This window comes from Aptenodytes forsteri, unplaced genomic scaffold (assembly GCF_000699145.1).
Source record: "Aptenodytes forsteri isolate BGI_AS27 unplaced genomic scaffold, ASM69914v1 Scaffold1, whole genome shotgun sequence".
Classification (NCBI taxonomy): domain Eukaryota; kingdom Metazoa; phylum Chordata; class Aves; order Sphenisciformes; family Spheniscidae; genus Aptenodytes; species Aptenodytes forsteri.
The window spans coordinates 5,414,020-5,438,110 of record NW_008795035.1 but is presented as its reverse complement, the minus strand read 5'-3'; the positions used below and the strand labels follow the sequence as shown (position 1 = coordinate 5,438,110).

At 41.0% G+C, this 24,091-nt stretch overlaps 1 protein-coding gene across 1 annotated transcript in view; it reads left to right on the top strand.

Annotated features, from left to right (window-relative positions):
• ARNT2 (aryl hydrocarbon receptor nuclear translocator 2) overlaps positions 1-24,091 on the top strand; it is an 81,140-nt gene that overhangs the window by 21,899 nt on the left and 35,150 nt on the right. Inside the window, exons 5-7 of the mRNA XM_019471328.1 lie at positions 13,717-13,819; positions 15,850-15,915; positions 16,374-16,459. Coding sequence (XP_019326873.1) covers positions 13,717-13,819; positions 15,850-15,915; positions 16,374-16,459 — 255 coding nt within the window. The remainder of the gene's footprint in view (positions 1-13,716; positions 13,820-15,849; positions 15,916-16,373; positions 16,460-24,091) is intronic.

Here is a 24,091-nt window from a genome sequence, read left to right as displayed (position 1 = left end):
CATACCCACACCCCCCCACACTTTATTCCTTAGAAGGGTGGAGGCTGGAGACGGCTGTGCCAAGATTATTGCACCTTCAATGGAAGGGAACAGAGAGATTTTTGAAAATAGAAGCTTCAACACTGAGGTTGTCCCCTCTTTCTCAGGACATGAATTCTTGAAACATACTGCCATGTATAGAATATATATGAGTGATTCATGCGAACAGAGCGTTTCAGATTTCAGTCTGGTTTTACTGTAGAAAAAGCCAGTTTTGGCAAGGTATCTTTTCCTATTTTAAGTGTGAAATCTTGGAAGAGATTTGGCTCGTTGCTGACAACTACCAAATCACCATGTGATACCTGTTTTTCAGCAAAGTTATGTGGTCCCACCGGCATTGCGGAGAGTGAAGAGGATGTTTCAGATGTAAGACTTTCCATACACACCAGCCTGTTGCCGTGCCATTGTTCCAAAGAACAAATCTGCCCACATTTTTGTGGACTGTTTGTTCTCATAGCAGGAAGGTCACAGTGCCAGCCAGAGATGGCCTTTGAACATGGGCAGTGCCGAGCGTAGGAATTTGTGGTTTTTCAGCTTCAGTCTGTTCAGCTGGTGGGTTTTGTACATGTAGGATGGAGGAAATGAATGTTCTGCTTCCCCCATCCCCATTCTGTTTGCAAGCAAATGAATTAGTGCAGTAGATGCTTAGGAGCAGGAAACAAGGAAGCTGTGCCTGTATGGCATCTGTATCTTGGCTGTCCCGCTAGCGTGTGCTTAGGAGTGATGCTCAAAGCCTCCATGTCTTCAGCTTCTCTTCTGTCGTCGTTTGGTTTGATCAAGCACAGTTTGCCAACTCTATGTGACAAAATAAAAAAGCTTAGTGGGTGAGTGAGGGCCATCTGTGAATGTGCTGGGCTCCAGAAGGCAGACAAGGAAAGTTTTAAATATTCTGTGCATTAAATTACACATATGGGACTTAATGTTTCCTTTGCAAGTGGATTGCCCTGTTTTTTCAGTTGAAGTGAATGAAACAAATCCTTCATTCAGCTGTGGCTGTGAACAGTGACTGTGGTCCCATGATCTTACAAGAGTAACACGGAGGGTGGAATTTGGCTTTTTGTGTTGTTTATGTGAGAAAGAGGACTTTACAGCGTTAGAGAGCCATTCCTGCCCTTTGACACACTATACAATACCACAGAAATAACAAAAACCCAGCCTGCTCTCAAAAAAATAGGTACTTTCAAATGATCATCTTTTAAACGTATGGTACATTTAATCTCTCTAACTTACTCCAAGAGAATTTTGTTTTGCTTTGGTCTCTAGGGCTGTTTCTGGGGGAAAAAAAGTCCCAGATATTGGGAGAAGCCAGCTATGTATAAAACAGTTCATAAAGCAACTCCTACACAAACACAGTGACCCAGTGGTCTCCCTGCTGCTGAGACACTCTGTTTGGGTGGATAGTATGGGAAGGAAAACTAGTGATAATAAGTTGCATTTTTTTTAAATGACTTTGGTAATTATAATGGTGGTTTAAAGAGGTCAGTACGTGTTTTTACCAAAATAAGGAAGCAGCTTTAGCCTAGTACTCTGAGACAGACTTATTACACCTGATTAGCATTAGGGAATGCTTTTAGGGTGGATTTTCAGGTGTTTGGGCACGCATATGCAAGTGGGTTTTGCAGTTGTTATTTCTCTTCAGTCTTCACCATGAGTTTCTCACTTGGAAGCTGCCACGTACTTAGGTCTGTTATCACAGATGTTTGACTGGATCATTTTCAGTTGCTGGGTTTCAAGGGTGGTGGGTTTTTTTAATCGTCAATATTTATTCAACCTGCTCTGTTTTGTTAAACATGATGAAATATATGGAGTTGGTGATTTCCCCCCCCCCCCTTTTTTTAAAAAATACTAGTGTTTCACAAATACCTAACCAACTTCTTTGGTTAACACGTTGCCAATAAAGTAGTCCAAGCATGCCTCTTGGAACCTTTTGGCACTGGCCCTGCTTGCAACCCTCTGTAAATCTCAGATGCTTCACAGCCTCGATGGGAACTCCACAGATGCTGGGAGGGTGCGGTAGTAGCCTTAACATCTGCCCTGTGGAGAACTAGCTTTTCCTTTAGCCTAATTTGAATGTTGTGTTGTCTCAGTGAAGTTAATACAATGCACTAAAATATTTTATTATTACGTGATGAGTTGTAGCAACAGACTAGGGAGGCAGAGGGAGGAGTGGTGCCTTGGAATGACAGCAGTCCACCCCGAGTGTCTGCTTGCTTCAAAAGGGGAATAACTGACTTATCCCATGCTGCTGTCATCTCTCTCTCCTTAGCTGAAGCTCTCCTATTTCATAACACTGGGACTTCAGAGGCAGGACTTCCACGGTCTTTGTCCCTTCCCTGGCCTCCCACCAGCTTGCTGGGACCACAGTACCCACTTGCTCCTCACTGGTATCCTGCACAGAGCTGCGTGGAAGAAAATGCCTCCCATACAGCAGCACGTAACCAGAGTGGTAAACGTGGCCCACTGTCAGTTTTCTGTGGTTTGATCTATTGTATCGTAGGGCCTTAGATCTGAACTTACGTCATCAGACGTTCTTCTTTCTATTTTCATAGTATGGAGACTTTTGCATGTAATTTGTAAGTGTTTTGAGTCTTCAAAAAGAGAATTAAAACCTATAATGATGTTTTGTTGTGTTTAAATTTAATTCTGTCCCCAGCAAAATATCTCACAAAGTCATCTTGCAGTCATTATTTATTTCCTCTAATGGACTGTTCCATGGTGTGTCACCGGCTCATGTCAGACCACAGCCAAATTTCAGAACCAGATGATACTAGTATTTACTAATAAAGCATTTATCCCAGATATTTGAGTTTGATAATGAAGTACAAGTAACACAGAATGCCAGGAACTGAAGCTTTTTTGGCAGAAGTGTTTTTTAGTAAAGCTTCCTGCTGAGCATTCAAGTGAAACAAATAATTTAAAAGCTACTTACAACCTGTATGTATTGATTTATTACGCAGCTGTGAATGGTAAAAGAATAAATTACGTTTTACAGAGTTATTTTGGGTAGCTGTCCTGTCAGGGGAGTCTCTGCTGATGGTACGCCGGAGTAACTGTTTCTGGGGTTTTCCATCCTTTTTCTAGGTGTATGAAAGTCTGCTCTTGTCTTTTGAGGAGCTCTTTGTATCTTGGATCGTTGGCAGGCCTTAGTATAATTTTCTCCAGCTCAGGCTTTCCTTCAAATACATCTAATAGTTGTAACAGAAGTGATAGCACAACTTCCCAGCTCATGGAACCATGACCTTGGTGATATTTATTTGTTTAGTCACTGAGCCTGAAAGTACCTGCGGAGATCAGAATGCGGCTGTGTCAGGACTTACACAAACCTATAGCGAGATAAAGCTTCTGCTGCTAAGGTTTAAATGGACGATGTGAGGATGAAAAAAAGAGAGGATTGTTGTCCCACTTTGCAGATAGGAAACTGGAAATGGAGATAGATGCTATGTATTTATGTCTAGGGAGAGCTTACACATCTGTATGGCCTTCTACAAGCTATTTTATTTAGCATGCTGAATATTTCCCATACATAAGATAACCGTTGTTGAGAGTTCAAAATACATTTAGTCCTTAAAATGTTTTTAGGGTTTTTTTATGTTATAACTAATAGAATCATAGAATCATAGAATCATTGAGGTTGGAAAGGACCTCTAAGATCATCGAGTCCAACCGTCAACCCAACACGTGATAGCACAACTTCCCAGCTCATGGAACCATGACCTTGGTGATATTTATTTGTTTAGTCACTGAGCCTGAAAGTACCTGCGGAGATCAGAATGCGGCTGTGTCAGGACTTACACAAACCTATAGCGAGATAAAGCTTCTGCTGCTAAGGTTTAAATGGACGATGTGAGGATGAAAAAAAGAGAGGATTGTTGTCCCACTTTGCAGATAGGAAACTGGAAATGGAGATAGATGCTATGTATTTATGTCTAGGGAGAGCTTACACATCTGTATGGCCTTCTACAAGCTATTTTATTTAGCATGCTGAATATTTCCCATACATAAGATAACCGTTGTTGAGAGTTCAAAATACATTTAGTCCTTAAAATGTTTTTAGGGTTTTTTTATGTTATAACTTCACTTTCAGCATGTGCTTTGAATCACTTGCTTGGGTTTTTTTTGTCCAGTTTTTTCAGGTCCATCAGCAGAGAAACTTGCATGTGACCTGTAACACTGTCCCTTCACATAGTCCCTTAAAATTAACTCAATAGCAAGGCTCAAAAGCCCACATATTTTCCTTTTTAATTTAATTAAAAAGATGCATATTTGCCCAACACTGTGGAGAATTACATGATGCAGACGGGTTAGTCAAACATGAAGGCAGGCACAGCAGAGACCTTTTGGCCTCATGAGCTTTTATAAGAACAAGTTGTATTAAGCAAACAGCTGTGTAATGTGAGGGGTTTCTTACTGAAAAACAAGAGGGGGTGAGAAAGCTTTTTAATTCCCCCTTTGTGGGTCAGCGTCTCCGGCTGGTAAGTAGGGGACAGACAGATCTTTAAAAATAGCTACATTTCAATTGCATTACTTGGGTTTTTTTATTTTTTTAACTTTGCTGTTGATTGGATCGACTCTTCATTCTACTGTAAGAATGTCATAACTTGACTCTAATGCTTATACAACGCCTTTTGCAATTAGATGATGTAAACCTTAACATATTTAGAGAGGTTCAGATAGTCCCCCTGAGAAGCTAGGCTAGTGAGGAGAGTGAGCTTCGATGGTTTATATTTATAAGTGGAACATTACCCATCGTTACAGGATAGGTAGTTCAGGAATTTTTTCGTGAGTGCAGAGGGAAAAATGAGCAATAGAGAGCATGTCCTGGTTCTAAGTAGCATCATGAAAGTGAAGCATTCGATTCAAGTGAAATTTCTTTTCCATATTTGGGCTAATTTGTTTCAGGTTCTACACTGATACATCAATAGGTTATCACGGGATATAAAGAAAGATAAATCAGCCGCGCAGCCTATAGTCTTCTTTTGGAAGCATAATCGTGTTTCCTTCTTATTTAAGCTGATTATGCCTTGATAAGCATATAGTCGTCATGAGATTTTTATGGACTTTCTGAGAATCACTGTGGATTATATTACTGAGAATTTTTATCTACAGCTACAGTGTGTTGAGAACTCTTATTGCTTATATGAGCTTGGACCCTGTTCCTAGCTGCACCTCCGCTGCTTGCTGACCGCAGGCAAGAGAAATCGTTCCTCTGGGCTTCAGTGTCCTCATCTTTAAAATAGGAGTAAAGGTGTGGATCTCCTCTGAAAGTTGCTTTAATGTCTGCCAACAACAAGTACGTGCTTGGAGCCAGTTACTTATTTTGTATACTGATATATTTATCAGCGTATTGGCGGTGCTTTGTAATGCAGTGGTATGTGCAGTGGGGTGGGGATACAGTGCTGCTTCCTGCTGCACGATAAAACAAGCACGCGAGAGCAGTGAAGCCCCAGCCTCTGAGAGCTAAAGCAGTCTCATAACATTTGGGTGGAAGGCACTGCCAGCTTTGGAGCAAGAGCGACTACATTTTATCCCTGCCATCCCGCAAGCTTCTTGGTTGATACGTGTGCAGTATAATGACAGCTGGGAAGTCCTGTGTGGTCCCTGATTTTATTCCAGGCTGTGTGAGGCCGACTGATTTTACAGTTGTACTATAGTCTCAAGGGATATTGGTATACCAGTGTCCCCATGGCTTCGTTCTTCTGGAGAAGCTGGGCCAGGGCACAAAATCCTATACGGCAGAGGACAGAGGTATAAATGTTGGCTTACTGTACAGCCTGCTGGTAAGGGAGCAGTCTCCTGTGGGGAGGTCCCATCCTCTCTGGGAAGCAAGGGTGGGAAGTGTGCACGGGGAGACCTTGTTCCCACGGGCAGTGCTACCTCCCTCAAAGTCCTACTGACCCACTCCTTGAAAGGTGTGACAGGATCATGATTTTAATATCAGGAAAAATTTAGATTGCATCAACTATCTCCACATGATCAGGAACATATTCCTGCCCCGCCATGTCCTGAGCTTCTTGTAAGCCAGGGATTGAAGTTGTGGTTGTGGTCCATAAAGGTTGTGATACCAGTGAGGGATGACCTGTGCTACCAGACACCTTCCAGGCAGAACCCAGGGGCTCCTGTGCCCACAGGGGAGACAGTCTGGAGGACAGACCCTTTCCACATGTGAATTAAAACTATATGCACACAGCTAACAGTGCAGCTACGATACTTATTTTGCATTAATCCAAAGTATGGAAGAGAAAAGCCTGTTGCCTGTTACGAGCCCATCTGCTCTGCATCAGTGCGAGCCCTGGCAGCAGTCCCACGTGGCGGTGCCGTGTCTGATGCAGGGGAAGGCGAGCGTGTTAGGAGTGCCAGTGCCTGCACGCTGGGGTTGTTTGTGAATGAGTAGGGGTTTTTTGGTGAATGAGTTAAGCATCACGAGTTAGCAAATTTGTTCTGTAAAAACAACCTCATCAGGCTCTTACTTTTTAGAACTGTGCATTCGTCATGGCCTCTCGATGTGTTTTAAATGTTGTCAAGAATTGGTGTCTTTTTTGTTGTGGATTTAAAAGACCATTAACTACTCAATGAACATGAAGTAGTGGTGTTAAAATAAACAACAGGTTAGCGGGCATTGCCTGTGAGAGCTGCACTGTAACCTCTGATGTGAGCGAGAGGCATGCTGTAAAATCAGTGCTGGTTTTGGGTGCGCAGTGTAGCTGGTGCCAGTCATGTGGTTCTGCCCTTAGTTTGTAATTTGAAGTTAGGATGGTCTTAAGTCCACCTATGTTTTGAGTGTCCAGGCTATTCTTACTGCTCGTGTGTTTGCTTTCCCCTCAATGAGGGGCCAGAGAGATGCATTTTTTGTGGGTACAGTTTTATTAGGATTGTTTGGTGCGTTCGCTCCACGTAGTGCCTGTCTCTAGTGTTGTGATGCTGAAGGGATGCTCTGTTTTTAGAGGATACTTGGATGACCAGTGGCATATTTCTGTGCTAGGGCAGTTGCTCTCGGTCCCACCAACCCTACAGTAGATATCTTGTCATTTATAGGGCAGGGACTTGGGCTTTCAGGACGGGGACTGTGTACTCTAATGTGTATGTATGTGGTAGGTATGTCTGTGCTTTTATGAACATTACCCTTGTGTAAATAGTAAAACCTAGAATGCTGAGAGAAGAGCTGTGTGACCATGTTTGTTTATTTTTTAATGTGTATATTGTTTTATTTGTATATTGCAAGCTGCTTCTGGTTTAAGTTAATGTGAGTTCCTGGAAGGAGAGCCTTCAAATACTGTCTGCATTTCAGTTTTCATTCTTAATGTGTTCTTAGATCATCTGTAATTTTTATATATTGGGATCCACAGGGCGGATGTATATTTAGTAAATTAATAGAGCTTAAGGCACTTGCTGAGCTGCATTAAACATGAGATAACATTGTATCCCTTACAATTGTAAGGGTATAAATTTTTAAAGGTTTTTATTTTCTTTTAATCGTTGAATTAATGCAGAATAATTGCTTTGCTCTGACATAAGCTTATCAAGAGTAATTTAATATGAATTGATCAAATTTAGGCTATTTAATCTTCTTATTGAAGACATTTTATTTATGTATTCATAATGTATCCATTGTTTTCCAAGAGGAACTCTGCCAGCTGAATACCTCAGTTGGTGTAAAGCTGAATGTTCAGCTGTAGTTGGTGCATGTGTGTAAACTGATAAATGAAAAATTAAAAAACAGAAGAGTTTCACTTTGTTTTCTGGAACTTAATTGTTTATCCCAAGCAGTGACCTGTACCTTTTATCTGTACAAACTGTTGTGGAGTCAGTGTCCAACGACCAATGCTGTCTTCATGCACATCTTTCATATCCCAAGGTACAGTAACAGAGTTGGCTTTTTGATGCTACACTCAGATGTGATAAAGACTTTTCTGTGCTGCCTCCCTATAACTGATAAACAGTTTGTTTGCAGCGTTGCACTTCTGTGTGATGGGCTGGCAGCTAGTAGTTTTATTTGAGAACACGCATCTTTAAGCTGATCTCCGCTGCTAATTTCTAAAGACTTAATGTACTAATAGGGAGCATCACCATAGAATTCCTTTGTTCTCTGACCCTTCAGTTTGAGGGTCAGCTTACATTTGAAGCTGTGTCCAGAAGCATCAGTACCTTGACCATCACTTTGTTTTTATTTTTAATTATTTCCTCTTGTTTTCTTGCATCCCTGTCTTGCTTTTTCCATTTTTATAGTAAGATAAAGATGTTTTTAGTTTTCATAAGGATTTTTGGGTGCAGTATTCCTGTGTTCTGTTTGTCTTCCATGAGTAGCCTGTGGAGTATTTTTGATGAGCACAAAGTCATCTTTTGTTATCTTGTCCAAACCAAACTTAGTTTATCCTTTATTTTATTTTGCCTGGAAAGAAATATGTAGACAATCCGGTGGCTGAGAATAATTATGAAATAGCTAACTTGTTCTTTGTAAGACAAGACACTATCATCTACAGTGCAAAGCTTGTTGGGTTGCTGAAGGTATTGGGGGCAAGGTGAGACTCTATATATTAATTCAGACTGTTTCCTTATCAGGTCCAAGATTCTGTGCAAGACAGCAGTCCATCTACTGATGAGTTAGAGGGAAATGGAAAATTGTATCATGTACTTTGCCAACGGTATTTTTGTGTGCATGAGGCCAAACCAAATTTCTTCTGATATTTGTAGACATGTAGTAGTCTTTTGTTGCAAAAGAGGGGTATTTCCATGCTGCAGACTGGATGTGAATACCGTATGATTGTTTTTTAGAGACAGCCATTTCAACTTGCACTGAAATTTTTGCAGAAGAATGCCCTTATGTAACAACCCTTCTTTCTAATTACAGGCTGTAGGATTCTTAGGAACTGGAAATCCAGCAGAGAAAGCAGTTGTGGTAGAATTAGGTGTTGAAGCTTATGGAGTTTTGAATCCACCAAAAAAAAAAAGAAAAGAACTGAAAAAAGTAACAAAGAACAGACTGTGTTTGATTACCAGGCTATAAACTTAGCATGCAGTGCTTAAACATGGAGGAGCAAATTTTCTAACAGGCTGGTGCTATTGTGGAAAGATGGATTTGAGCCAAACTCCCAGATTTGAAACCCCATGAACTTCAGTAGGCCCAGGCCAATCCTTGGCTTAGGTTCATCTCAAACACATTCAAAGCACAGAAAAGGTATTTGAACATTCACAGTAGCAATTGGGGATCAAAAAGAGGCATGATCTGTGCACTATTTGCACACACAAGGGGCACATCGGTGCCAATATGAACATTTGTCCCCTTGATCATTATGAGAATGTTTTTAGAGCATCTTTGAAAACACGCTGCAGCATAACACAAAGGGAATGTTTCTGGCGTGTATCCTCAGTACTTGAATCTGTTACTAACTAATCTCTTTAGTGGGAGGAGCTTTATATGGCTTCTCTAATTTTACCCAAATAATTAATCTCTTGCACATCGTCCTCACCTCTGTGGTCCCCTCTGACAGCCCTTTCCTGTAACAAGAGCTGACATCAGGTTCCTGGGTTGCATGGTGGATTCCTGCTCAGAGGACAACTGGTTTATTACAGATTTAAGCAATACTGCCTTCTGAATGGGGACTGTAGTGGGCAGATTTCAACAAGTTATCAATTATACCCAGACCGACCGGCAAGATTTATGTGCTGGTTTTAATAATCATTGTACTCTTTTATTTGCTTTCTCTTTTGCAGCAGAGTAAACTCATTTCCTCTGAGTTGTGCAGCTGCTGTAAATGGTAATAAGACAGCAGTGTCAGTCACAGTAGTGCTGTGATTGGGACACGCACCCTGTACTTGCTGTATCTGAGGGTTGTGTCTGGAGCTGGAGCGGGGAAAAGTTTAACATGGAAATGAGCTACATGCAATTACCGATTTATGGGGAAGCTCATAAGGGATCCAGCTGGTAGTGGCACTGGGTTGTTAAAACTGTTCTTCTGAAGAAACTAGAAGAAGAAATTTAAAAAAATGCACATGTGCACTATTCAGTTAGCTGAAGTTGTCAGAGCATCCTAGAATATTTCTCATTAATGAGAATATATTAATCGCCAACTTTTATATCAAAGGTACTTTGTGCGTGTTTCTTGTGGAGAAACCTAAATGAGCATTTATCGCCAAGGCAGCAGCACCAGTGTAAAAGACGCAGAAGCACACGGAGATACGAGTATTTTATGGTTCTGCGACAGAGCTACCATCAGAGTATGCCACCTCCTTGAACTGGGCTGTCTGTATGACACTGAGTTGCGATTTATGCCAGTTTGCTTGACTGCAATGTGGGACCTGCCAAGGTCCATCACGTGAGCAGCTGCAGCGAACTGTAGATGATATTAAAGCAGGTAGAAGATGATTTTGCAATTCCATACTGGCAGAAGCGGAGAAGTGTGGGTCCATTCCCTTCTCAGAGTCAGGTATGGAGTGGCGAGGAGCCTGGGGAGAAACGGCTCTGACTTTTGTCTTGAGACCAGGTGACATTATATTGTCGCAGTTGCAGATTGTCATAGCAGTAAGAAGTCACGACAAATATTGTGGTACAACTCCAGCTTGTCCTGACTTCACCGTTTTCCATCTCTCTGCACTAAATACTGTAAGTCTAGGTCGAGAAATGAAGATTTTTTTTTTTTTGAGCTAGCACAAAAATGAAAAGGGGTAACACTGTATCCAGATTGCCATCATTAAACAGGAGAGTTCTCCAAACAGAGAAAGCTCTTAGCGGTGCGTGTGCAATACTGCGAGCAGGCACAGGCTGCAAGGACTTGGGAGTATTACGCCGTTCCTCTTTCCAAAGCTGGCATTCACCTGTGCTGCATGGCCGCATTGGTTGCACACAAATCTCACAGCGGGTTGTTTCCCAGTTTACTCTCCCAGACACGCTCTAGACACCTGGCGACACCAGTATTATTAACTGAAAGGCTCCGACAGCGATATGAACCCTGGTATGCCGTGTCTTAGGAGATCCCTCTTATCCCAGGGCGTGCACTGACAGGCTTGTTTGAGCTAAACTGAAAGCTTTGTCCTTAGTCTGTTCAACTATAATTCTTCCTCTTTTTAATATAATTTGATCATAAACTTGTAATAATATATAAGACACAAACTGCTTGTTTGTTATCAGAATCTGCACTATATTGTCAGTGCTCTACAAGGTTAACACACGCACGACGGACTATTGAAACAAGCTGCTGAGAGTGCTTTGTCGTAATATCTATGTACCAAACATTTCTCTGACTCATACCCCCCACATACCCCCTGCAGTGATTTTGTAAGTCAGGGCAAAATTTAGACTACTATTTGTTATCTGGTACATATTTCTAAGAAGTTGCCAAACAAAAAGCTAAATTTAAAAACTATGACTTTTGTTGTGAGGGATTCCAGACGTGCCAAAGGAACATGTGTCAGCAATTCTAGGCTTAGCAGCCACGTAATTGTGAAGTATACTTATTTTTATAGATGCTCTTGGATGATAAAAACTGAGACGTTTCTATTAGGTGTTTGAGTTACATTTACTGTCACTGCTTTTTGATTATTAGTGTCACTTCAAGAATTTATATTGGAATGAAAAAAAAACGCGCACAGAAACTCTTCTTTTGTTTTGTGTATGACAAAGTTATTGTGTCCAAAGAGAAAAATGCTTCCGATGGTTTGATTTGGCTTGTATACTCATATGGACAGCCGTTGGGTCCTGCACATATATTCTATCTTTATTTGCTTCGTCATGCATTGCCTTCGTTTGTGAGTCAGTTTGCCTCCTGCCTAATGATATTTTATTTCTCTGAATTGTGTGATTAGTTGAGGGGATGGGGAAATAGACTGTGGCTTTGGGTATAGAAAATGAGACAGAGAGACAGACTCTCTGATGCAGGGAAGGGAAGTGTGTTTGAACCTCAGATCCATCCTACATCGTAGGGTCAGTGTAACTCAGCTGGGAAATACGGTGGTATGATTTTTCCCAGCTCACACCTGAATCATACCTCTATATTAACATATAGCCCAGTGCTCTGAATTGAAGCATATTCAGGAATTGCTCCCAGGCTTGCTAACTTCTTAACCATCTGAGATACACCTTGGAGATACACCAAATGACGCAGGCTGACCTTCTGTCGACAAGGGTGGCTTTCCTCCAGAAGTAGTTACCTTTAGTATACCTTAAGAATAAAATGCTACTGCCTAGTTCCTTATCTAAAATCCTGATCTTTAAACTGTTTTGTAGTGATTTTATTCCCATTCATGGATGGAGGTAAATATTTTCAGTTAAAGTAATTCTGAAATTAATGTTTGGCAGTAGGATTATTTCAGAACTTAATTTTTGGACAGAGACTTTTAAGTAAATCTGTTGAGAGGGACTTGGAATGTGTTCTGCGTGATTTCTTCAATTTAGTACAGACAGAATATGGTATCTTATATCGCTGTAAACTTGGCTAGTTATATCACAGTAACGACTTAGGCTTATATAGTTTCAGTTACTGAAAGATACCCACCTTAAACAAGTAGGTTTTCTCGTGGCCGTGTGTCATCAGCACTGGTGGCTGTCATTTAATTGTCTAGCAGCTGTTCCACTGCATTTCTCTTGCCCACTGTCACTTTTGTGGCTGTATCGAGCCCTGAAGCATTGTGGATCTGGGCCAGTGATTCATTTCTAGTCTGTGTTACTAATGTGCAAGATTTTATAGTCATCTGTTAGCAATTGAGCTGTAGATGCAAAAGTCCATTCTATTAGTTCTTTGGTGATAAACAATAGGATTCTAGGTGATACCCTGTACCCTGCCATCGCTGATCTGAACCTATCTGCAGTAGTCACTGCCTTCTGTTTTGTATCAGGAGAATGGAAAGATTAATCTGTTACCGCCTTGCTACCTTTGTTTTTTAATAAAGACTTCCCCCAACTTACTGTAGGAGCATCAGCTCAGTGCTCCCTCCGTCCTGTCCTCTCTTGAGATGACTTGGTTGCTGTCATCCCTTTTCAATGCTGTGTCTGTGGAGTGAGGTTCTGAGGTTTGTAGTCAGCTTATGGTGATCAGCAGGGTTCGGCCATGGACCTTGCATAGACTCTTGTTGCCGTGCGGTGAGTCAGATCACCTCACTTATCTGGCTGAAAATTAACTTTAAAAATAAGCTGACACGTCAGTTTTTTATCAACTCTGAAAGGGCCCCACCACAAGTGGTGCTGTGACATGTCCTGTATCTCATCACCAAGGAGAAAAGCTTAGTCGTATGTATTCCTCACCATCACTGCAGCCCTGGATATGTGAGGTGGTGTTATGGTGAGAGCGTTTTGGATAGACACAAGAGCACAGGAAAAGAAGACCAGCTGTCAGGGAAATGATGCATGTTGCTTTATCCGCAGTTCTGGTAAAGAGTGGAGCGAGCAGATCAAGTCAAAAAGCTATGCTTGCTGTCATTGTCTCCTCTGCCTCCAGACATTTGACCCTGCCTTGGAAGTTGGTCTTGGGCCAACCGAGGAAAAGAGCCATCACTGTTGTGACTCAGTCAGCTTCGCTGAAATCATTAGTTAAGCCAGCACATAACCTATGTGAGACCAGGATCAAGATTTTTTCTTAGTTTTTTTTCCCCTAATGGCATTTAGCTTATGAACTTACTGTCATCGTACTTTGTAGTAAATGGAATTAAATTTATGTACTGAACATCAGTTGCTCTCCCTGGCTTTTCTAGGACGAATCCTCGACTTGAAGACTGGAACAGTAAAGAAAGAGGGTCAGCAGTCCTCAATGAGAATGTGCATGGGATCAAGGCGCTCTTTCATTTGCCGGATGAGGTACACATTTACCTTGTATTCCTGTGATGGTTCCAGTCCCGTCTCAGCTTAGACTTCAGACATTTTGTTACACTAATTTGACCTTGCTTAAAAAACGAAGCTGTAATGACATACTCCCATTAAGCATTTCCAGAATGCTTGCTTTTGGAACTGGAGTAAAACTGAAACCTGTCTTCCTTTATGATTAATGACAAAACAGCACCTCATTCCTGTGTTGCAGTTATTTTTATCAGTGTGGGGTGTAGGATGCTTTCCCCAGAGAACTTCATGACAACTTCACCCCTGGAATGTAAGCCATTGTCTCTTAGAGTCAAATTATTCGAATCAATACTTTGGGAGCAAAGCTTTCGCAAGTGTAATGAAAGCCCAACTCTGTATTTTTTCAGCAAACCAATAATATTAAAAGAATCTTGAAGACAAACAGAAATTCAGTTGCAAACTTGCCAGCTATGAGGAATTAACCTAAGCCTGGTATGAATTAACCAAATGTCAGCTGGTTGATGCTAGATAAATGAGTAATTGTTAGAGGGGTTTTATTTTGCAATTTTCCAGCTTCTCCTGCATTGCTTGGGCTTCTTTAAAGAGATCTGCCTGCCCAGTGCTTCTGACTGGGGCTTGTGGGCACTTCTGTTGTGGTGCTAATGGGATAAAATGCCTGTTGCTATTGCAATAAATTTCTCTCTGTGTGGTTAGGGGGGGAAAGTACATAATTGCATCTGCAGCCTATATCCAATATACGTGTTGAAAACAGATGATGCAAAATTTGTTACGGAATGAAACACGCAAAGCAAAATACTTGACACATTAAAACTCCCTGTACTTCGGTTATGTGGTGGGATTCTTCCAGTCATGTGAGGAAACTGAATGTATGGCTCTTGGGTGCCTTTGTAAGGGGTTTATATACTTCATACCTGCAAAATTAGACCTCAAAGCTGTAGCTCCTTTTCCCCCCTTAACTGGGGGGAAAGAAATACAGCCTGACAGAGACACACTTGGAACATTGCTTTCTCTTCCTCCAAGCTGCACGTAGTGGTCATGTGAGGAAGACTTTTTTGTGCAAAGAAAACTAGGCCTAATGTCCTGTTTACAGTTATTCCCCAGCTTTTAAAACAACATTTCAGATTGCAGTTATTTCCTAGCACCCTGATTCTGTAAACTCCAGTGCGTGAGAGTAATTTTATACATGCCAGTAGCCCCATTGTTTTTGTAATTCTAAATCTTATTTTAATTGTTCATTCCTTCTCCTTGGTAGTGACTGGTATGTTACTGGTATTAAAAAAAAAAAAAAAAAAAAGAAAAAAAAATAATTAAAAAAAACCTTGTGGGAAGAATGAGCCTCAAATAATGTGAACTTTCCTTGTGATTACTTCTTTCATTGTTATTGTTCTTTTTTCCATTGAAAATGAACTGGTTTTACCCTTCAAACTGTTTACTTAGCTTCAAATGGATTGTTAAAATTATACAGTTAAGCATAGTTAGGAATATCACAAAATATACATGAACAAGTGTTAAACAAAGTTACTTGACAGTGTAAATAGTCCGTTCTTGCAAACATTAGATTAATATCTGCTAACACTGTAGCTGGTGTATGGCAGTAGAAATGCTCTGTCCAGGGGAGCTACTGGAACACTGAGATTGTTTTGTGTAGATATTTGGGGGCCTTATTTATGCCTGGCTTATATTCTTCTCTAGTTTTCCCCTTGTTATATAGTATTTTGAAGTGTATCTATTCTTTAGCCACTCTTGGAATATCTATTTCAAATAGTCTTTAGGTTTGGGGGGGCGGGAGGGAATCTTTTTGTAGATTTGTAGAAATGTTTTTCTTTATAAAGTAAATATTTGTAGCACACCCAAAAAGCTCAGCCTGTGGAAGCAGCAAGTTCTAAGAAAACATGAATCTGGGACTTTCTGTCAGAAGTAGATATCCATTATTGTCTACTTATATATACTAATAAAGATCTTAAAATGCATTTTCATCTTGGGTGTTTATATTCATTTTTGAGCCATTTCAAATATGAATTTACTTTTAGGTGTGGAAATGCTCCGCTGGATCATTTACCTCTGAACAGAATAACCACCATGAGAAAAAGATACAGGTACTATTACTTAATTTATCACAACAATTAGTTGCCATAAGCACTCTCATTTTGCACTGGGCTAATGCTCACTCAGGGAGTACTACCTGGACAAACATCTGGATTAGCACACAGCGTAAAATAGCACTGGGTCTCAGGAGAGGAGAACTCGCCCCTAAATTCAACTGTGGTGGAATCACTGGATCTTTTTGCAAACCTTGCGCAAGTCACTCAACTTCTTTGTCTTAACCAGCTCCATCTCTGAAATAAGCTTCAGTATCTTTCTCAGAGAAATATTACAGAAAACAGGTACAGCTTGAATAGCATTGTGATGGGGCTGACATTGTACAGAACTCTAGGTTGACGGTTGGTTGTTTCTAACATAACTTACAGTAAATCATCAGTAGTCATAGTTTAAAAACATAGAGCTATTCTGCATGTCAATCAACATGATATTTTTGTGTTTCCTTTTCATTTAGGAATGGCCTCGGCCCAGTAAAAGAAGGCGAAGCACAGTATGCTGTTGTCCATTGCACTGGCTATATCAAGGCTTGGCCACCAGCAGGTGTGTACCTCTCTCATTTGAAGGCGGTGTGTACTGCGCTACCTGCAAGACAGTTGAAAACCTGGCTCAGGATCCTTTGCTGGCACAGAACCAGGCTGAATTTCAGTGGGGTAACCCATTCAGTCTCATATTGAGAAGCTTTTGATATCAAGGAACGGGCTGTTGTTACTCACTCAGGGCCTCCCCGTTTTTCCGTGTGAAACCCTTCTCAATTTCATGGGCACAGAGAGTGGTGGAGTTGTTGGTAATGTGGGGTTACAGGAGCTGGGGCCGAAAGTTTTCAATCTGGTAAACCGACATAAAAATGGCCCGATTTTAAGAAGGTAAACACAAAGCATTTGTACCTCTAGAAAACACCAACTAGTGCTTTTATATTTAAGTACTGAGTTGCAAGCACCTATGTATGAAAATGTGTAATTTCAATTTGGGTGCATAGGTCCTCACTTCAAAGTGGTGGTATTAGTGGAGAATGTTCAGGCTTTGTGATAAGTTCTGTTTTGAGGCTGTTTTTCTGGGAAACAAGTCTTGGCACATTGCTTTGAACTGCAGAGAAAAACCTTTACCTACTGTAACTCAGTATTACATATGGGAATATTTACCTTTGAAAAATTCAAAGAGGAGACGGTGGAGCTCATCCAGACATCGTCACGAACTGGATTAGCTGACCTTGGCATTTGCAGTAGTTGAAGAGGCTGTTTGCAATATGACAGCGCCTGCTGGCCTGAATCAAACCGTGGGTTGTCCTGCCCTTTTGCGGTCGTATGCCACAAGCATAAATCACATTTATTTGGGGATTATGAATACTGAGAGGTGGTTTGCACCAAGTCTGTACGGTGGTGTGCAGACACCAGCATGCGGATGTGAACTCCTTGTCATTTCCTGCTGAATTGCAGTTTTGGCAGAAGAGGAAAACCTCCCCTCTTGTTGCTAATAGGATTTAATATACTTCAGTGTGCTGTAGGAGTCAAAATGTTTCAATTTAATTTCTGTCTCAAAAGAGTGAGAGTGCAGTGTGTGTAAATTGCTCTATGAAAATGAAAGGGTTTTTTTGTTTTCTTCCACAAAGAGATTAACTTTTCTATTGGTAATTCCAAACATAATTGAATTCAGTCTTGATATACGGGACGTCTCTTCAGAAACGTGCAGGTCAAATGAGATTTGATTTAGCTCCTTGCTTAGCTTGAATGAAAAGCTTGCTGCATGTTATGGGATATTTAAAGAGATCTAACCCTTTAGGGGTGTATGTTGCTGATGCAGAGCTGCAAATGTATGAACTCATGTCAGTGCTAGGTTATGTCAGCAGTATATGACTTGCAGTTGCCATTTCTGCAGGGGAGCAGGCACTGCACTGCAGGAGCATGGGATGAAAAGGATCTTCTGGATCTTTGAGTGCCCCGTTGCCAGGTATCACGTTGTAAGCTCCAGTTTACGTTAGTGAGGTGTTTTCCCCGTCTCCAGCTCTTCCAAAACCTCACTGCTCTCCCATGCTTAGCAACCTCTCTAATTTCCAGTCCTCATTAGTTTATGGGAAGTTTATGCCAGTGTATTCTTAGACTATATTGCACTGAAGATCAGGCAGAAGTTTTCCTGCTTTGTGTGTCTCCAGTGTTCTGGTGCGTTTCCAGAAGGAGGTCATATCCTGTCAGCCTTGACTTTGCAAAGTTAAACCAGCCCACTTCTAGTCTCCACTCTCACAATGCATTCTCTTTTCTTTACCCTTGCGTCTTTTCTCTGCGCTTGTTCATATTTTCACTTAACTTTTCAAAATGTGGGTCACCAGAACTCTACACTCTTGTCCAGATGAGAATGTAGTGATATATAATGAAAATGGTATTTCCTATCTTGACTGGCAGTATATGGTATGGCATACTTCTTTTGTGTGGTGCATCCTGCTGGCATCCTTAATCACCTAATATACATATCAGGCTGCCTTTTTCTCAGTTGTCAACTCAAGATCCTCCAGTTCATAGCAAAAATAGCTTTGAACTGTGTGATCTTTCAATTAGTAATACGAAGTTTCATCCCATTTCTGTTGCTGTAGTTTATGACTTATTAGTCCCCAAGTGCATGCTTATGCATTTAGTAATGTTGAATTTCATCCCATTTCTATTACTCCACTCCTCAAAATCACATGGTGCTCCCTTATGATATTCCAGCGCGCCTCCACAATGTTAATGCCTCCAAACTATAGCACAATCCTGAGGGATGTTCTAGATTTTGACAGCCTTACGTGGAATTTCAGTGGTCTTTTATGTTGCCATCCAAATTGTTACTCATCATAGTCATGCCTGAGTGCCTTTTTCAGGGCATATAGTACTGAATCGAGGCCTCTTTCGTGAGCGTTTATTTGCCCTCCCAGTCTTCCCCACTTTGTGTTGGTGATTGTCGTGTATCCATTGACTTTCGGAGTTGAATGGGAATGTCCATGAGCTGAATTGGTCCTCAATACGTTTGGGTAAATAAGTGGCGTCGTCACTGCTTTTGTTCTCATTTCCAATGGTAATTCAACCATAATCTGCAAAGCAAATGAAATAACTGCAGCAGTAATTGAATTTGCTAAGGCTTTTCTACCCCGTAATAGAATCACTTCTGCTCAAATCAGCTAGAGAGTAGCGAGCCCCTGGCTTTTGCATCCTCTCTGGATTCTTGGGAATAAATGGGTTTGTGCTAAATTGCAGCTGTTTAAAAATTCAGCTACGGAAAGGACCATTTTCATTTATTTTTCAATTGCCAAGTGGACATTCTAATATAAACTCCATATCCTTTTGTTTCAGAGCATGCAATGTGGCACATGCGTTATACAAGTAATATACAACACGTAAAACATACTTTCATAAAGAAAATAACAAATATTTAGCAAATGCACTTAATCTGTACTTAATCTAATTTGTTTAGCACCTGGTATTTTCTCTTTCTGGGTTGTATTGCATTGTCTGTGGCCAATGTGTTGATTTTTGTTAGCCCCACACTGAGTATAACACAATCAGTATTGATACAGAAATATCAAGACATGAACTGTGATCATTATTAGTGTGATAGACTGTCAGGTTTGACAACACTGCTGCTGTGAGTAGTCTATGCTAAATCTGTTAAGTAATTCAAATACTTTAAGCAGGTGAAAACAAATGACAGTTGGCATCAGTATGGTGGCATATTTTAAGGACTGGTTTTTTTTTCCCACAGCTCTAAAGTAGAAAGCAAATTCTGTTATGGCTCAGGTCTGTGGTCAGTATGAAATCAGTTTGCACACCTAACCTGACTTTTTTTTTTGCCCCCCTTATCCATAATGAAGCAGGAAGGCTCGCTTACTGGCAGACGGCCCTTTTTCACTGAGAAATGAGAGAGAAAGCAGAGGAAGCATCGTGCCTCATCCTCCACACAGAACTGAGCTCGGAGCATGCAGGACCCGCAGGCAGCGCCTGCCTCTCCCATGTTTCCCAACAAAGCAGACCCAGGAGTGCTGCAGCCTGAGCTCTCTCTGTGTTCCCCTGGAAAATGAGCTGTTTGGCTGTTCCCTTAATACAGCGTGTTTGCCTCTGAGTGAGTGGGACACAGAGAGAAGACCGAGCCACTTTCAGGAGCGCATTCGTTCAGGCTGGGTTTATTAACGGTCCGTTTATTTTCCTCCATTGTGCCTGCAAGAGAAGGGTAAAACTAAGCTCAAGTACAAAACCCGGCATATGATACCTACACGCTTATATCCCCATAAACTATATGTTGTAATTGGGGTAAAATTTGTGTAGAAGTCAAAGGAAAAAGGAGTCAGATATTCCAGATCAACGTTCCAACCAGTTACGTTGTTCATTTCTTACGTGGAGTGTATGCTAGATTAAATAATGACAGCGCAGTGTTGGATTATTTTGAATGAGGTAAAAGGACCCCGTGTTTGAAACTGGCTGAGCACCAATTCCAGCCTTTGTCCCCCTGTTCCCAGTGAAGCAGCTTGTGATTCTTAGCCTAGATAATGCTTCAAGTTCATAACCACTCACAAAACTGAGAAATGCTGACCTTCTGATCATTCAGTTTCAACTTAAGCAAGCATTTGCTTTTCTTCTATTTTTTTCCCCTCTGAGCATCTCATTCCTGGAAGGAAATGAATCTTATGTGGTCCATATGATATTTTCCTAATAGGTTTTTTTCATGCCATAACAATTGATGGAAAATATTTGGTGGAGAGAGAAGGTAGAGTCTGTCAGGATGTTGCTAGTTTTCTGTAAATCAAAGCCAGGACCTGCAGAAAAACACATAGTGAAGAAAAGGCCTAGATAGATACTTATTTCGAAAACTTCAAATAAAAAGTCCCAGAATAAAATTAAATTCAAATAATGTTGAAATCTTTTTTTTCTCCTTAGTTTTTAATCTTAAAAAAGAAACATTTTAGTCTTCCAAGTCAGACTTACGGTAATGTCTTAACCACAGCATGCCAAAGCTGTTAGGTTATTTTAAAGTTTTGGCCAGAATCTGGACGTTTGTGCAAAGTACTCCCTCTTCCAATACAAAACAAAACAGTTGCTCGAATATTCTTTGCAGTGCTGTAATTTTTAAGGCTTTTTTTTTTTTTACATAAAAAAGGATAATTCCGGTTTTGCCAGAATTTTTCACGAGATTTTTCCTTGGTGTGCTGTAAACATCCACAGCCTTTTTTTGTGAAAGCCTTTTTCCATAGTTGTGTATGGGAGATAACGTCACACAGTGCAGTTTGATGCACAGGCGTGTAACTATCCAAAATGGTTCTGATGGAGATAGGCATTAACAGGGGATTGCTAGTGACCACTGGACACTTAAATTATGTCCTTCTAAAGACTCATAAATAATTTATTTTTTAGTGTAGTGAAGTAAAACCACAAATCCACTAACACTGTTCCGTGTGTCGCAGAAAATACGGGGCAGAAGGATAGAGGAAGAAGGCAGAAAATGAAGCTGTTCAGTTGTTAGAGCCAACTGGAAGCTCATTGGGAAAACTAAAAAGTTCCTTATGTCCACACAAACGCATGCTGTTACCCTGTGGGGAAGTGTTTGCTGGCATAAAGGACACTTGGAAATTAAATACAACCTCTAACGGCACAGCATTCTGTGATGCTCAGTTGCAGGCTTAGCTTTGCAAATTGTTGGTATTAACTTGAACAAGCGTAGCACTATGTTTATTATTCAAGAGGAGCATATATTTGGTGTTGAGAAATAAAGCCTTTCTCAGGGTTACACCTGAAGAATGTGAATAACTAATGTATGTTTATTTTGTGGATGCCTCCTAAAGATCAGTTTCATGGCTGCTTTCCTGGCGGCTTTTGCAACTTTTTTTGGAGATACTGATGGTACTTAGTGGTGCTAAGGAGCAATATTACATTATGTTAAGAGCTGGACAAACCGGTATTAAGTGCAGTACACATATCTTTATTTACCTGTCCGTCTTGGAGTATGTCCAATAGGAAGTATGCTAAAGCAAAAGTAAATCTCTCCACCAATGCATCTCATATATAAGCTCACCCACAGTTGAAACTTTGGAACTATCAGCGAGAGAGTAAAGAAACCAATTTCCCTCTATGGAATGCTGTCAGTACTAGCACCTACGCTGCAGACGAGCGGACGGTCATTTTGACAATTACTCTAGGCACTTTCAGGGAAGGGTTAGCAATTCACTGGGTCACGTATTGATTAATTCCAGGCAGACTGGGTTTTTTTCATAGCTTGTCTTGTGGGATAACCCAACTAATCCATTTTCCAGTGTGTTATACAGACCAAATGTAATCCATCTTGAGGGGAAAAAAAAAAAAAGGGGGGTGGTGGTGTGAAAATTAGAACAACAGCCTCCCTTGCCAACAGAGTGACATCAGAAATGGTGTTTTTTAGCTAGGTTTAATTTTGGAGCTTGCTTATGTTGCTTTGAGTTTATTTGGGCAGTAGCAAGCATGGACCAAGTTCCTAAAAAGGAAAGCGTTGTTGAAAACTGCAGAAAAAAGATTATGCGAAGTGGAAGCCGTCCAGCTGAGTATCTGTGCTGTTCTCTGCAATACACTGTGCCACTAAGGAAACCATTGAAAAAGCTTTTGAAGTCAAAAAGCTTTGACTTTAAAGCTTTAAATTTGTCCTTCTCAAATGGAAAACTCCATTTTAAAGGGACCTTTTGGTTAAGGTTATCCAGTGAGAATGCCTAGAATTATTTCCTTAAAACAGCACTTTGTAAACACCCTATGTTTAAGCGGCCTAATTCTCAGAAGTACCAGGCATCCACCAAGAAAATCCTCTGAAGGTGGTAGGAGCTAGAATCACTCACCATCTTTGAAATCAGACCACCTGTACCGAGCTGTCTGAATGTAACCGTGATTGCTTCAGGCACCAGCTTTTAAAATGTTTGTTCTTTCGGCTGACAGTTGAACTTGCAGGTTTGCCCTGGTGCGGAGTTCAGGGCTGCGGAGTGAGAGACTCCTCATCCATCTCCCGGAGGGATGCAGTCCCCGCTGCCGTCTTCCAGCCAAAGTGTTGGGTCAACTCTTCTGTTGCTCCGGTGCTTTCTTTCCTCCCGTGGTTCTTTTTGTACACTGCTGCATTTCTTTTGCAGCAGAGTCAGCATCCTCATGTTCCATCCTAAACTGCTGCATCATTTAATTTGTCCTGCTCTCAGTTCACACCTCTAGTCACCGCTTTGTAAGGTGAAACTGCTGAATTCCAGTTATCATCCCCTGCAAACCGCACATAATTCTCCGTTAACCATTTTCTACCTATTTAAAATTAAAATTGCTCGTGTGGAGGAGTCTAAGTTTAGTTTTGGGAGCTCACCCTTCCAGGCACCTGTCGTGGTTTAACACGTGTATGTGAGCAGATAGCAGCCATGTGTCTGCCAAAATTTTGTCTAAAGTGGACACAATTTTGAGTGGATACGTTTGCTGCTGCTTTTTCAGGGTAGTTTTCTCTCTTTTTCTCAAGAGGCAGCCAAATTCAGTTTCTTTGCCTATTGGAGCTGTCATTAGCTAATTACCAAGTCTTGTATTGAAGAAATAACTGTAAACACAGCAAGGAAGGAAAACAAAATACTTCTGTAATATGAACCTCTTCACTGTAGTTTCATGTCAGTGGTTTATGCTCTCTGTGGTATGCTGGTGTCTCAGAGCATGGGACTTATTTGTGTTTGGGCTCTTGTTTGTAGTTTGCCTGGTGTGTAACAGAAAAGAGACCGGAATAGCGGTGTGTGAAATACCAAAACAATGCTTTGTAATTTAACTGCTTGAAGGATGAACTGATAAACTGCAGGCAGTGCAGAACAGTCCCACGGGGAGGGTAAATGCAGGTTGTCTTCAAGGATGTTCTAAATCAGGTGAAGGATCTCGAGTGGAAGTTTGGGTCCCTAGTAACCCACAGAGGGACCTTTGTTAGGATCTCGAGTGGAAGTTTGGGTCCCTAGAGGTAACCCACAGAGGGACCTTTATAGGAAGCACAAAATAATGTTTAATTGAAAAATAACATGTCAATTCCTTCCAATGTTATTTTTAACTTACGTGTTTAATGATTGATTTCTTAAAATGTACTTGTAAGATCACATACTGCCACCTTGATCTTCTTGTACGGCTTCTAAGAAAACATTTCAGAGGAGTATCCCGGCATTTGGCGAGGGATATCACATAGGTTTAGAAGCTAAGG